The sequence below is a fragment of the Pantherophis guttatus genome, chromosome 2 (genome assembly GCF_059756535.1).
Source record: "Pantherophis guttatus breed Tessera chromosome 2, ASM5975653v1, whole genome shotgun sequence".
In the NCBI taxonomy this organism is placed as follows: domain Eukaryota; kingdom Metazoa; phylum Chordata; class Lepidosauria; order Squamata; family Colubridae; genus Pantherophis; species Pantherophis guttatus.
In genome coordinates, this window is record NC_142064.1 from 208,731,654 (window position 1) to 208,747,637 (window position 15,984).

Here is a 15,984-nt window from a genome sequence, read left to right on the forward strand (position 1 = left end):
ATATGAGTGCAAGTGGTTACAACAGCTGAATTTCATCCATTGGTTTACTTGAACAGAATCCTTGCCTGTAGCTACTTGTAGCAGTCTTTTGTTTCCTTCCTAATCAAGCAGCTTCTTGCTGATTAGTCCATGTATTCAAACTTTATTTGAGCTTTTAATAAAAGCTGGAATTGTGAGGACAAATAGTAAAATCATGGCATGTTTAAGCAGACTCCAAATGTCAATAGGATTTGAATCTCAAAGGGCAAAAGTAGAGAAGCAAAAAAAAAAAAAAAAAAAGAAGCATTTTTCACCACCTACTAGTGTAGATCCCTTGATTCAGCATCAACCAACACAGTGATTTTTGAACTTCACCAGCAGAGGAATTCCAACAGAACAGCTACAAAAACATTCCTCTTTTTCTTCTGGCTTAGTCTTCTTATGTTCTTCCCACTGCTTTCTTAATTATCCAGCCAACTACGTTGTGCAGTAGCAACTATATTATCTCCAATGGCAGCTGCGTTTTTTTAAACTAGGGGTGGAAAACGTTTTGTGCAGCAGAACGTAAGTAGTGGGAGGCGGGAGAAACCAACCTTTTAGAATTGGAACAAAGGGATACAGATAGACAGACCACGTCACTGAATTCTAGCCATGTTCTCTGCTAAGGTAGTTGAGAGATTTTGCATTTGTGAACAGGTGACGTCATTTATAATTCAGTGGCCTTGATATTTTCACTAGTGCTAAAAGCTAGTGCTTTTAGGAGAACAATTCAGAAATGTGCAATGGGTTAGGCTCACAGTCCCTGAGCAACAATTTAAAATAAGAATTTGGCAATTTAACCACCTTGATCACTGTCATACCAGAGTCATACCTAGAAGATATACTTCCAAGGTTATATAGTAGACGGATTCATTCTGGGGGAGTAGCAAGGATTGGTATAAGCCACATCCCATTTCAAGGTAAAAGTGTAAAAGAATGGCACCTCCCCATCCTGAAAAACAATTGTATTTGTCCTTTGTACACAACTACATGCAATCTAACCTCATGAAACAAATGGCCACATGTGTACAAGGCTTCAAATTCCCAGTTTGATCATTGGAAGGTTAAAAATGGTTCTGATAAAGAAAACAAAACAAGTTACCAGTGCCAAGAATTTGACAAAAGGAGTTCAGTGCTTATTTATTTTGTCCTGCAAAATCAATGGAAGGGGGGCGGTGTTAATTTTTTATATCTCTGCCTTTTGTTGATCAAGTTAAGCGTTTTAGATTTCTACCACATCTTTCTACTCTGGTAAAATTTCCATTAAGACTGAAGTCCATGAAGTATCAGAATTTCCTCGAGCATGATCCAAGAAGCCCTTTTATAATACTGAGATGTGTTTTACCAGTAAAGTATGCACAAAATTTTAAAAAAAATTTTCCAAACCCAACTCATGTTTCATTGGAAATATTTTTCAATGGGTTTGTTCCCCCAGACAAAAAAGAATTCAAAATATTTGAAATGCTCACCATAAAGAACTTGAAATATACTCTCACTCCCTAGTAGTTATTATCTTAAAATTACCAAATAGATGTGGAAATAATCCATGTTGTTATTTGATATCTAACCTGCAGAAAGGTTGGCCAGGGAGATTATTTTAATCTGTAAAAGTCTCTTTGCAAAATGTTATCTATAGTGAAAAATAGAAATAGAATGGAATAAAATGGCCACTTGTTGCTTTAAATGTTTCAAGCTTGGAACATTTACTATACTGAAAAACAAAATATCTTGGCATGTCTTGGTTCATTCCTCCTTATAGGCTGGTTGTGGGAGCTTCTGCATTTTGTCAAATGGGAGGTCTGGCTCTGCTAAACTTTGGAGCCGATTTAAAAGACAGTAACAACAAAATGCCAGCTATTCTTCACAAGGAAGAAATAAGTAGGGCTTAATCTAGGGAATTCCCTCTCCTGTTTTTCTTGCATGAGACCCACAGACCCACGAAAGCAGCCTAGCTTTCGCTAAAGAGGGTGCACTGATTTCATGGCAAGGAACAGGAAGAACTGGGCAAAGGGTTTGCTAGCTAAGTGCTTGCTCCAGAAGAGGGCAAGTGAGCCTCCCCTGTCCTCACTCTGAATGAAAAAGACAACTGTTGCAATTGATCTTTATCCCTTTGGTCACAGCAGAGGCCAGGACCCTCTCTATCAAGCACAGGCTATATGGTATTCTCCCTAGCTTGAAATCGGCACCATCAAGGGACCACCTTCTGTGACAAAGGCAAATTTTGCCCTGGGGAAGTCATGCAAAGAGCAGGCCAAATCCATTATTGCATACTAGAGGTTGCTTTCAGCTGGAATGTCCCTCTTGGCAAAGAGCAAAGGGAAGAAAGAGTGCCAGGGCAAGCAGCAAGATTTCTTCACACAATACAAAACACACATGATTTTCTCTGTGTCTCTTTAATTCTGAGGTAAAACTTTTTGGTTTTCCTGTAAGAGGTGCAGGCTTCCAAGTTGACAGTGGCCACAGACAAACCAGGCATGTTTTTCCCTGTCATTTGCCTTATCTGGGCCATTAAAAACTGTGCTGCCCACCCCACAGTCAGCAAAGAGTGATTTCCAAATTACTCTCCAAGGTAATCCCCCTGGACTCACCTCTTTCTCTACCACCTATCTAAAGAGATGGAGAACAGCAGCAATTTTCTTCATTACAGCAGCTCCATGAAACCTCCACACCTGTGCTTCAAGGCCTCTCATTGCTTGTGGCACCTTTCCCTAAAACAGAAGAGCCAAGCAGCCCCTTCCTAGTCCTTATCCAAAGCAAGGATGAAGGACTGGATGTAGGCATTGAGGGCCTGTGCTCTGGCCCCAGGTCCCTTGTGTGAGCCTCTCTTTTGGGTAGCTGACCTACAGCGTTGTTATGGGTTCCCGTGATAAAAAGAAGCTACCAGACAAACCAAGGCAAGGGCCACAGAGGTCATGCCCCGTGAAGCATCTTTCCTTTGCCAGTCTCTAAAGCACCCTTTCTTCCACTTGTCCAGTTCTCTGAAGAGGCAATCTCAGTGGTTAGAAGGATCCTTTCTCTTTTGCTTCATGAAGGGCTGGGAGTGCTGAGGGGAGAGGTAGAGCCGTCTCTTTAAGAGGTCTGCTACTTTACTGCTAAATAAAGATATAAGGGCTCTGCCCCTACTTTTTCTTGGCTGCCTACCTTCCTTGCCTATTGCACCGCCTCTCCTATTGTTCCAAGCACCATGGATTCCCTTGCACCCTACAGATTCCACTGGAGAGGTGGCCTAGTGCAAACAGACCAGAAGGAAGACAGTCATCAGCAACTGGAGTCCAAGCGTGTAAGAAATAGAGGGGCCACCTCCGGGTGGATTCAGCTGCTTCTCGCACCCTTTTCCATGCCACCCCTGGTAACAATGGCATTGGAAGTTGGCTTGTAGGAAGGAAATGTCTGCCTGAGAGAGCTTCCCTTTGGCTCCCATGAGTGGCTTTGGATGCTTGGATTCATTCCGGTAGATCTGGAAGCTGTTTGGATTGAGATGCAGAAAGATGCTGGCCTCACTTTCTTGGCGGCGGCACCGGCCATGGCCCCTGCAAAGAGTCTGGCTACAGAGCTCAGCTGCGGTTGTCACATTGATGATGTAACGGCCAAGGGGCTCTTCTATGTATGTTTTAATCAGCTGGCAATTTTTCTGCAGAAGAAGAAAATCCGAATGAGTAAAATATGAGAAGGCAGGAAACGGGTCCAACATATAAAGGATTTGTTTCACAAATGCCATCAAAATGTTCGTGGATATAATGAAAATGAGAAGGATCAAGGGAAATTCACAACACCAGCAAAGTAAAACCCTGCCAACAATAGAAGAATTGAGACCAATATTGGAGAATACGCAGCGATGACAAAATATAGAAATTCTGAACAGACGTTGAACTCAATTCAAGCAGGAATAGCTCTCTTTCCATATGATACATCATATAGCGAGACAGGCATAGGCATTTGGAATATGGTTTTCAAGGAGAGAGCAATCAAAATATCAGATGAAATTATTCAAATAAATTTAAGCAACAACTTTCAATATTCCAAACAAAGTATCAATACTTAAGTAGAGATTAGTGGTTAGGGATATGAAAGGGAAAGGTGGGGAAAACAGTAATTGAAAGTTCCTCCTTATGATGTTTTTGTTTTACTTTTTAAACTTTGCTGCAGTATCTCTTTTTTTTTGTATCTTTATTCTTTATTAACAACTTGAAGAATGTAAATTAGCTCTATGCTCATAAAAAAGTTACATATTTTAAAGATGTAAAGTATTTTTTTTTACTGTAACTCAAAATACCTATCATAATTCCTTTCTTACGTTTACATCCTTCCAGAAATGTGCAAAGCCCGCCTCTTAATAAGCTCACTTACAACTTGTCCAAACAGCTCCACCTAACACCAATGAGACTGAGAACAGTCAGGGAGGCATTGTTGGGATAGTAGCCGTTTGATAAAGTGTACAGGACCTGACATGCTCCTAACAGAAGAGAGATCAAAAGGTTTGTTCAAGAGATCCACGGGAAAACTACTGTGTGTGAGGCTTAGCATGAGATCATATAAAGTAGGAATGAGGGAGGAGGGAGGGGAAATAATACATACCTTACTTCCAGTGTTTCCAGCGTCTCCCCAGAAGATAGCACCCGCTGCCCCCAAAGCAGCACTCTCACCTATGGTGGAGATCAGATCTGTCTGGAATGAGATAGCCAAAAAGAGTTACCGGTAGTCCTCCACAGCTTATGATCACAACTGAGCCCATAATTTCCACTGCTAAGCAAGAGAGTTGCTAAGTGAGTTTTGACCCATTTTACGACCGTTCTTGCCACAGTTGTCACTGCAGTTGTTAAGTGAACCTGGCTTTCCCATCGACTTTGCTTAAGATTAAAAAAAAAAAGGTGATCACTTGACCCCAGAACACTGCAACTGTCATAAATACATGCCAGTTTCCAAGTGTCTTGAATTTTGATCATGTGACCATGGGGATGCTGCAAGAGTCATGGAGTGAAAAACAGTCATAAGTCCCTTTTCTCAGTGCCGTTGTAACTTAGAACAGTCACCAAATGAATGGTTATAAGTTGATGACCAGCTGTACAAGCATATAAGTACTAAAATTGGACATTAGCTGATTAGTAAAATGTTTTCCTGCTTAGAATGGATGCCAATAAGTTACTAATAATTACTATTAGTTATATAAAAACAAATAATACTTTAAACGTGGGTCTAAATCTTTAGCAAAAAGAGCTTTAAAAAGGTCCTTTTATTATTCAAAACCTTTGGGTATTGAAGTAATATATTTCTGGCAGAATCATAGCAGATGAATCATCTCCTGAATAGGAAATAGAAAAAATGTGCCTTTTCCCTTCATAAATTGCCTGGCCAAATTGCTTTACTAGACCGTAGTCCTACTCCATATCTTTGTCTGTCATCCTGTATTTTCAAATAATACAACTTTGGTGTAGTGCTTAAGGTGCTGGCCTAGAAAACAAAAGACTATGAGTCATAGTCCTGCCTTAGGTATAAAAGCCAGCTTGTAACTTTGGGCCAGGCACTTTCTCTTGGCCCATCACACAGGGCTGTTGTTGTGAGGAAAATAGGGGGAAGGAGTATTGTGAATGTTTGCCACCTTGAGCTACTTATAGGTAAAGGTGGGGAAAATCAATAGAATGGGAATGGGAATGGGAATGGGAATGGGGATAGAATAGAATAGAATAGAATAGAATAGAATAGAATAGAATAGAATAGAATAGAATAGAATAGAATAGAATAGTTCGCCATCACGGCCCTATACCATTTCAAACAAATAGTTATCCAATCTCATCTTTAAAACTTCCTGTGTTAGGAGCATTTACAACTTCTGGAGGCAAGTTGTTCCACTTATTATTATTCCACTTATTATTATTCCACAATAATCTAGCAAGTAGCTTTCTACATTAGCTGTGGCAAGCAAATTTTTTTCTTTTGTATTCTGACACAATTGCCAGGGGCCCTCAATCATTAACATCAACAGAACATTACTAATATAAATATTAAACTCTTAAAAACAGGAATACTTTATAACCCTCAATAGCATCAACCCGTCATCCTTCAGCACACTGGAAGTGTTCAGTTTGCTTCGGCATCCAGAAAAGATGAGCCTTGATTGGCTTCCTTAAAACAGGGGGCATTACTGAGAAATACTGTTTAACTATCCCATGTCTCCCGAATGGGGCACTATTCATCCTTTTTTGCATTACTGGGTGAGCTGATTTGTTGATTTTTCGCCCTGAAGATACTTAGGAATTGCCAAATTTTCAGGCACTTTACTGGCAGCCAACATAGAACTAACAGCCCAGGAGTCACATGGCTCTGTAGAGTCTCATTCACCAAGAAGTGAGCAACTAAATTTGGAACAAACTGTAATTTCTTCTGATCTTCAAAGGTAGCCTCGTGTAGAGCACTTTACAGTAATTTAGAGTCACAGTTAGCAAAGCCTCAATTGCAACTGATACATCCAAAAAGGAAAGGCTGGAGACAAACTTAACAGTTGTCCAAAATGAACTGCACCAGGGAAAGATTTTTAAAAGAAGGAATACAGTACCACCATCTTTTTCAGGGTAGCTGGCATCAGTCCTTCCCCAAAGACATACTGACTACCACTTGGGCCCATCTTGTTACATTCTTCCCTCATCCCAAAAGGAACCATGAGGAGCATAGATTTAACACTGGTGGAAGAACTCATGTCAAAGAGCATCTATCCACTTCATCATAGCAGAGACTAAAAGGAATTCCAGGAAATATCTCAAGATTGTCACCTCAGTCACCGAATTCTGCCCATGAAGAGTCAAGACTGTGAGAGACTTTATCAGCAAAATATTGTGCAAACACATCACAACAGCAAGGTGATCCTTCCCTAGTAGAGATCAGCTAACCTTAAACAAGGACACAGGAGAGCTTGTATCCATGCTTGGTGAAATTCATGTTTTATCATCCTTCACTAGTAGTATTCCAAGCATCATTTTGTTCGTCTCCTAGAGATAAAGTGATCCCCAGGATTATGATGAGAGAGGAAAGTCATACCAAGTTCCTGGGTTCCTCTGTCTTCCAGATTCTAAGATACAGACCCCTCCACTTTGCAAAGTTTCAAAACTTATATAGAAGAGGTTTGACCACCGCAAAGAACCAAGCACATGTCCTCCATGTTTGGATTACAAACCAACTGCTTGCAAGCAAAGGTAAGATTAAATATATTTCTATAAGTGGGCCAGAATAGGAATAGTCTCCAAGATGGATGAACCCCAAAATGTGTCTGACTTACTATTCTTATTCAACCCATACTTTCCTCTACAGTATATTCCTTTCTGGAGTACAACTTCTTTGTGGAGCACAACTCTCTCTCCAATGGACTAGTAAATCATCAGTGAACATCATGGTACCTCCACCCAACCAGGAAATCACTGTCAGGGCATTTGATCTAATAGCACCACTCTGGGCCCATTGGGTTTGCCAGGATAGGATGACAAGACTTATAGTGGCTGCAAAATAGGCTCTAGTTTGATTCTGATGCCTGGACTCTGCAAATGCTTACTATTTTAGCCTGACAACTTAAGAGTAGATCAAAGAAGCCCATCAGTAGAGGGGGTCAGAAGCAAAGCCAAGCAAAGAGAACTTCACCCAGATGAAAATAACATTTTTTCAGTCTTATGCTAATGAGTACATTAACCAGACACCCTTTCAACCTTTTGCTTTCATCCTTACTTCCACGTCATAACTTACCCTTCTATTAAGTCAGATAATCAAGTAACTGTTCAAGGGGCTGAGCTACCCTGATCCTTTCACTGGTAACAGGAAGCCAGTTTTACTCCCAAGAAGGAAGTGATCATACTAGATTCATCAAATTCACCTTTTTAATAGTAGGTGTGCTCATAATTGGTTCAGAAGCCAAAGGATAACTCTAAGGTATGATTTATTCTTCAGGCTCAACATTCCACTCACTAATAACCAAACTCATCAGCTTTTCGATGGAAGGGCCAGCTACCATTGGAAATTAGAGGACAATGACCAATATATAGATCTGCCCACCTCCATATTTGCAGAGATGTTGATCTGAATGTGAACAGCTAGTAATATCCAGTAACCCAAGACTGGAAAGTAATGTGTGCTACTTTGCCATGACAGTTTATTACCTATGCAAATCAATCCGCAGAAAATGAGGTGGAGCAGGGAGTATGGATGGATCCAATAACTTATAGCAAAAACGTTTCTTTTGCTGTTACAATGGCTGCCCAATGTTCTTGAATGAATGAATGCAATTTGGAACATAACTTGGGAACTGAGAAGAAGCCACTGTTCAAAAGTAGAAGCAAAATCAATAATTCAAACATTCATTTGAGTTTCAGCACTGGTTACCTGTTGATGCAGGTTTCAAACTGTAGGTATACAACTTGAATGTCCAATATTTTGTAAGAAGTGTAAAAGAAAAGATTCTAGGTTATGGATAGGGATAGTGGATAATAAATCCTTTCGGTACTACCGGTAACCCTTTAGCCACAAAATGCTTAAACCTCCAGTTTTATCACCAGCAACAACCCAGCTAATTAGACCTTGGATCAGACTAATTCAGCCTGACTGCACTCAACGTATGAAACTGTACTTGTCAGAATTCAATGGTTCATATTCCTAATGTTGGTTGTTGTTATACTAACTGAAAAGGCAGCAAATTTGGAAAAAATGGCTGAGCTGCTAGTTATCTTTGTCTAGACATGTCTATATTCATTTTGATGCTTCATTGTACAGCTTATCTTCAAAGCACTCCTTAGTACATCTCAATGATTTTCTAGTTGCAGGGATTAAAAGCATCCTCTTACAAGCTTTTACTTCATAGAAGTAGCAGCCCCATAGAATGGTAGTTTGACGGCCTAGACACACTGCAGGCTTCAGTGCAAAATTGTACCATTGCTAAGCATGAGAGAAATATGAATTATAGTAATAAAGAAGTGCATTGAGGTTACTATTACATATATCTCTTATTTTAAGATAACCATCAGCACTTTGCAAGCACAAGGCATTTACAGAGAAAATCACAGCTCTTTTAAATCTACTAAGCTGCAGCTCCAGTTTGCTTCAGCACCTTCTACCACAAACTTCAAACATACTGAGAAAAAAGCAAAAATGATCCATATTCCAACAGTTGTCAAAAGCATTTTTATGCAACTTCCGAAAGGCTGGAAGGAAAGTGTCCCCAGCACTCAAGTACCCCAGTTGCCATTACTCATAATCGCAAGGAAGAGGGTATCAATTACTGCACTTCTAGATTTCCCCCAACCCCTGTTCATGCCTGGAAATAACCATTTCTTCCTTTAGATTTGGAAATCCTAAAACAAGCTTAATGGGGTTCAAGATGAGAAACAAAGAAATTCCCAAACTGTCCCAAACACCCTAAGAGAGAGAGAGAGAAAAGAAAATCCTCTCTACCTCCTCAACATTTTCTGGCCATTAAAAGGCCATGTTTACTTCAATTACACCTGTTTAATGTAGAATCCCAATTAAAAGACCCACCTAGACCACGATGGCTGTTTTTTGCAGTGCTGTTTGAATTAATTGGGATAGGGATCCAACTCAACGGCTTCCTTCTCTTTCTGGAATTTTAATAGAGTTTACAGTGCTTCAGTTTTGAAGGCAGAAATGTGCTTGAGAGCATGTTCAGCACTCCTAAAGCATCTTTTTGTAACTCCTGATGCATAAATGTTGTATGGCTTTTCCAGGAATTACATAGAGGGCAACATAGAGGGCAGTTTGGAGATTTCAGAAAAAGATTCTTTAAAGAAGTTGAAGATAGCAGATATTACATCCTATATATCGTACCCACTTCAAATCACCTTTTTATCTTTCAATCTGGAGCGCTGCATAGATTTGTGCTTAACACATGATAGTGAAATATACAAAGTATGTGTATATATATATTACACACAGAGAACTACATATAAGTATATAAAAATGAGACCTCATTCGTCCAGGCATTAGTAGAAGACAGCATGGGAAAATTCTGTTCAGCTGCTTGCAAACTGGTCGGGGAAGGGGGCTCTAAGAACCATCAATTTTGATGACCCATATTTTGGGTCACTCTGAGAGATGGGTGGTACCTAAATTTGATAAATAAGTAAATACACAAACCTTCTGGGAAGGATAATGTGGTAACAGCCAGCTACATTTCTTTCCTGCAAACTCACAACTGAAAAGCTCCATGTCTCCAAGCCACAAAGGATTGGGTACAGAACAGATAGAATTTGGACAAGACAGGGTTGTTACCAATTTTAGGTTTGGATTTGACATATGCATACTCTCCACAGAGTTATTGTACCTTGAAGGACCAGATTTGTAGTTTGGTCTTGGATCCAGAATTGATCCAGATTATTTGCAAGACTTCCTAGGTCCATACCTCCCACCGCACAATCTTCGAACTTCTATGGGGGATCTTTTGCAGATGTGCAACACTCTACTATTAATATCAACAGCCAATTCTGCCTTCTCCTGAAGTGGTATAGACTATGGAACAAATTGCCCTTGCAGTCGGCTCCCCTCAATTTAGGAGGAAATTTAAGCCATCCTTTTAGATGTTCAATTAAACCTCAATCATATCTACTGTGTATGAATATTTGTTAGCCCCTTTGGAGCCACAAATTGGAGTGAATGTTCCCTACCTAGGTATTTACACAATTATTCTAAATCAGTGCAGTGCAGGTCCAACTGATAGACCAAAGCAGTTGTTCTCATCACATTGCTCCATAAACTTCTTAGAATTCTATTTGGCCAATATATTTCCAAAACAGTGCTTTTAAGTGCTGATGTGTTCTATTTTCCATAAAGGAGTAAAACATCAGGAGGTATATTAATCATATATCTGGTGGGGAAAGACCTGGATCTTGCTGAACTGTGGTATTATACCTACCAATAAGGTAACTTCCAAAATGTTAACTTTTCAAGAATTGCAAGGTTAAAAAAAACATCTTAGGGCTCCCTAAGGTACTAAAAATGGGTGTTGTAAAAAGCACATGGGTATGAACACATGGGTATTAAAATATCTACATCCTCTAGAAAGCTTAACCCACCTGCTTTGAAAGATTGAAAGATTATTTCCATTATGTATGTTCATGTATATGCATGCACAGCATTTTAATGGTGGTCCCAGACCACATACATAGGGATAATCTTCAAAGCGAATGCTTGGAGTCTAATGCAGAAAGTGGCTGTTTTAATGCTTTGATGCTTTCCTCATATTAACACTTTGCAAATTACCAGTTCTAATGTTTTATATGAAACTAGTTTTAAATTAATAGACTAGGTTCTGCACAAAGACTGGGTTTATACATTACACTAAACCCTAATGTGATCTGATTTTTTCTTAACTTAGCATACTCGGGGTTAGCAAATTGTGGTTTATATACAGCAATAGTAATAGCATTTAGATTTATATACCGCTCTATAGTGCTTTACAGCACTCACTGAGTGGTTTACAATGTCAGCATATTGCCACCAACGATCTGGGTCCTCATGTTACCAGACCTTGGAAAAATGGGAGGCTGAGTCAACCTTGAGTATGTCATGATCGAACTCCAGGTTGTGGGCAGAGTTAGCCTGCAATACTGCATTCTAACTCCTGCACCATCAGGGCTCCTATAATTTAGCATGATGTAGAAATGCACGTAATTATAATTTATTCAACACACAATAGTTAAGCAAATAATGGATTAATCAACTGAGATTGATGCGGCAACCTAGTCACAGTGTAATTTATGAAATCAAAAGCAGACCATTAGTTAGATTTTGTGCCAGGCCAAGTGCTGGACCCAGTCCCCATTTTTGTCTGTGCAGAATGGCAGTAAAAGAGGCAGTACAGGGCACGGGAGTGCATTCTATACCAAGTAGGTAACCTTCCAATTGTATCAGGGGTTGGTTAGCCCTGAATTGGAGACTGTTGCTCAAGATCCCAATTTCTTGAATAATGTTTCTCAGTTCCAAGAAGAAAGTATTCTTACCTCACTCAAGAAAAGATCCTGCTGATTGCTATAAGTGGGCCTGGTGTAGACAAAGACAGGTAGAGCATAGTTATCATGATGTTGTTGAGAAATACGAAGGCCTTCTTTTACTCGAGACCTCACAAATTTGCGGCCATTCATGGTGTTGGCCAATTCACGTTCCAAGTAAATGGAAGGGAAAAGAGCAGTACTCTCCTTCCAGAGCCAGGCCAGGTGATCGTTCCGTGTCTTCTCTACATCAGGACAGTGACCAGTGTAGCTCTCTTGGTTGTTGCGATAGTCATGGTTATAGCAGTCTGGGAAGAGGTAGTAACCCCAGAGCTGTCGTGGACGAAAGCTCTTGGCATTTCGCAGAGTCTCCCTCATAAAATCACAAGCCGATGATTCAAATTCATACTGGGCCTCCTTCTTCAATTGATCTTCTTGCAATTTAGGACGCCGAGCCAGCACGAGTTTACGAGAGGCATTCCGGTAAATGTCTTTGGGCTGCCAGTTTCGGATCCAGATGGGTCTCCACTCTTCCCAGTCAATGACTGCCAATCCTTCCTTTGAATCGGACCGGATGTATTTTTGAATGCTCTCCGTTAACCGGATTAGATGTCTCTCCAAACTACTGTTTTGTGGGACACCCCCATTAATTGGCACTTTGTTCGCATCATAGTAGGGATAAAGGCCCAAGCGTTCTCTATAAAAAATGGTCAGGTTCTGGTCCACAAAGCCCTCATTAGGCGAGGCCTGAACATCAAAAACAGAGAAGTCCAATTGAACCTTGAAGCGAGGCTCACAATCCTGGGTTGGTGCATTCCAAGCCACAATAAAGGGCCTGCGGGTGAAGATGGGGGTGAAAGCAGGCTTGTCATACTGCCCAAGAGCACCAGCCACAGCTAGGAATATGAGCCATGGCACTGCCAGTGCATTGCCCCCCTGCATTCTCTCCAAGTCACTTAAAAACAGAATGATGGCAGATTAAAGCCTGCAGAGAAAAAGAAGAAGCGTTATTACGAGCCTTCCATAACCTGCAGTAAGGGAATAGCATCCTTAAAACATCTAGAGATCTCAATGTTGGGCAAGATACTGTAGTTCTGGAACAAAGTAGAAACTCCATCCCTCTCGAGCAATGGAATGTCTAGTCTGTGCTATTAACCAGGCAATGTTTATTTTTATTTTTTAAGAATTCCTCAAATTTAACTTGAATCTGTTCTGCCAACAATAACCTTTTATTGTATTCAAAAGTTGGGAAACCAGACCTTCTTAATTTGGGATGTAAAATGGAGACCTGAAATACCCTTATCAGGATGTACCTAACATTCTGATTTACTCTGATTAACAAAGTTTGTAGCAGAGCTGCGAAACTATTATTTATTCTTAGAATTCCTATTACAAAGTCTAGTGTTGCAAGACTGCGCCTATCCAGCAGCCAATATTCTTTTACTTTTTCAGCAATGCCAACAATTCAAACAGCTGCTAAGGTATAACCCTTATATGACCTGTCAAAATCTATTTGCTCTTCGCCTGAGACTGGAGCAATTCCCCCTACACACTACAGAAATGAACAAAAGCAAACAATCAACAGTAAATACTACACTCATATTCATTTTGCTTCCTTGAAGCCTTAAGACTCAAGAGTATATGACATGCATGTAATATATCTCCTGAACAATTCCAGGCTCACCAGTAATGCAACTACACTTCACAGGGAATATTCTTATTTTGCCTCCCAAAGGGACATTGCCTGACTCAGTATGAACATCTAAATTGTATCAGAAGCACCATGGATTCTTGAGTCCATCAGAAGCACTCTGACACTCAGAGTGCAAAGAAACAAGTTAATCAATTTGACTGTGGAATAGGAAATGCTCCCTTCAGTGTGCTAGGGCTATGAGAAGTCTCCCAAAAGAATTCTATTTCAACAGAATCTGGGGCAGAGGGGTTTAAAGAATTCTATGGAATCTCTCCCCAAATAGGCTTAGTTCTTTTGAAGCAATAGTTTTCAAACTTTTTCAGAATCTGGAGCCTTTTTAGGTTTCAAAAAAGAAAATCCTAGAACCTCAATCAAGAGGCAAAATTCTGGTGAAAGAAAATTGCCTGAATTTCAGCAAACTCCCCCCTCCCCCAATCTCTCAAGCAACTTTAGGGTTCTGTGAAACACAGTTTGAAGAACCCTACACGTCCCCCTCAAATTTCTGTAATGTCTAAAGATGCTTTAACTTCAGTTGAAAGAAAATGAGCTGGATAGAAACCACACACACACACCCCCAGCTCTTTCCACAACTTGTATAGTAGAAGCCTTTCCTGTTGCAAGAAGTTCAGCTCCCACCCTCCTACTTAGTTAATGGGACTAAAGCTTTAAAGTTTTCAAGCAAAAGAGCTCTCTGAAAGTTGCTTTCTTTGGCGGAAAAAAACGAAAAGAAACCCCTATCAAATAACAAGGGAGAGAGGAAGGCGCAGGGGGAAAATGTGGATGTCAGCAACTGTTGAACTAACAAAGCCACACAAGAATGCTGGCCTTCAGGAGCGCCTCCTGAAGCAACCAGACAAGAGGCAGAAAAGCCTCAGCAGAGTGTGAAAAATCCGCAGCTGAAAGGAAATAGATCCCGGCGGGTGCAGGACCGGAGAAGCGCATCCCCACGTGCTACCACAACCCCTTAAAAAGGGGGCTACGCTCCGAGTGAGCGAAAGCGATCTAACTCGCCCTTAAATCCAGGAGTTTGAAATTGTTAGTTTAGCCAAGATACAAACCAGATTCCTCACCCCGAGAGATTCATAGGAGGTTTGGGGGGGGAGGGGGGGGGCGCTGGAGAAAAGTTTACGGAGAAGTTATTTTTCCATTCAGCGGCTCCGATCGAGCAGGCATTTCAATCAACTGGGCTAGGAGCTTTGCCAAACCAAGCACAGAAAGGGATCCGCAGCCTCGCAGGAAAACCGAGCCTTCCGCAGACGAGCTGAGGGATTCCCCGAATCAGGATCGGCTCTGCAGAAACAAAACACCTTAAAAAGCGATCTCGGACAACCCGCATTAAACACCCCCCCCCCCCATTCCCCACGCGCCTCTTTCTTCCCAGCTTCAGCCATTCTTTGCCGATTCAAATTGTCAGCAAAGCTCCGGATTCTGCTTCCAAGTAGCTCGTCCATAAGTCCCCCCCCCTCATTTCAAACACCCGCACCTCCCCCCCCCCCCGGGCTTCTCCTTGTAAGAACTCACCTGGATACTTAACTCATCGAGCCCCTTGCCAGCTTTTAAGTACAATATCCTCGCGGGCACAGAGCGCTCGGCTCTTAAAGGGACCGTGAGCCCGGTACCACCCACTCGTCTTCCCCGGCGCCTCAACTTTTCCTTTAAAAGATCGGGGTGGGGGGGACGGAACGATGCTGAGTTAAAGACGGGGGGTAGTTTCCCCCATCGACGAAAAAATTCGTTCCAGCAAAATGCTCTGGGAGAAATATTGGAAGCGAGAGAAAAAAGTGACACAACATCCTCCAGAATCTTGATTTTTCGCCGTCGGCTATAAATACAGTATAATGCATGTGTGTCTGCTGGATCTGAATGCTTCCCCCCACCTATGGCGGTCACTTGGTATAATCCAGCTACTTCTTGTGCGCCAAGCGTGGCTCGCCTCTTAAAGAAACAAGAATTAATCTCTTCCTAGACGGAATAACTTGTCGGTGAGGCGAGCCTCGCTTGGGGCACAAGAAGTAGCTGGATTCTTTAGTAGTCAGACAGGTACCCTTAAGCAACCCATCAGAAGAGCAACTGTAGGATTTGATGTCTTATTCTTGTTTTTTTTTTTTTTTTACAGAATCGGAGAATGTATTATATTGTTGTATTTGCCCTTCTCCGATTTTGTAAGGGGGGAATATCCATAGTAAAACATCAAGTCCTACAGTTGCTCTTCTCATGGGTTGATTAGGAATATGTGTGACAACAAAATTGCCCAAGGCAGTTGACAAGCGCCTCTTCCACGTGCAAAACAGACTTCCAAAT

The 15,984-nt window shown here is 41.1% G+C and overlaps 1 protein-coding gene across 4 annotated transcripts; it reads right to left on the minus strand.

Annotated features, from left to right (window-relative positions):
* Nucleotides 1-2,395: 2,395 nt before the first annotated feature.
* HYAL2 (hyaluronidase 2) lies at nt 2,396-15,548 on the minus strand. Of its 4 annotated transcripts, none has more exons than XM_034440531.3 (5): nt 15,205-15,515; nt 14,754-14,973; nt 12,003-12,975; nt 4,594-4,683; nt 2,396-3,649 (listed from the first exon to the last, which is right to left on the minus strand). In XM_034440531.3, the coding sequence occupies exons 3-5, from the start codon at nt 12,930-12,932 to the stop codon at nt 3,245-3,247; spliced, it is 1,425 nt and encodes a 474-aa protein (XP_034296422.2). In that variant the 5' UTR covers nt 12,933-12,975; nt 14,754-14,973; nt 15,205-15,515; the 3' UTR covers nt 2,396-3,244. The 4 variants fall into 4 exon arrangements, with proteins under 4 accessions (XP_034296422.2, XP_034296432.2, XP_034296450.2 ...); XM_034440541.3 differs by having other exon boundaries at nt 14,742-14,973; nt 15,205-15,340; XM_034440559.3 differs by lacking the exon at nt 14,754-14,973 and having other exon boundaries at nt 15,205-15,548.
* Nucleotides 15,549-15,984: the final 436 nt, after the last annotated feature.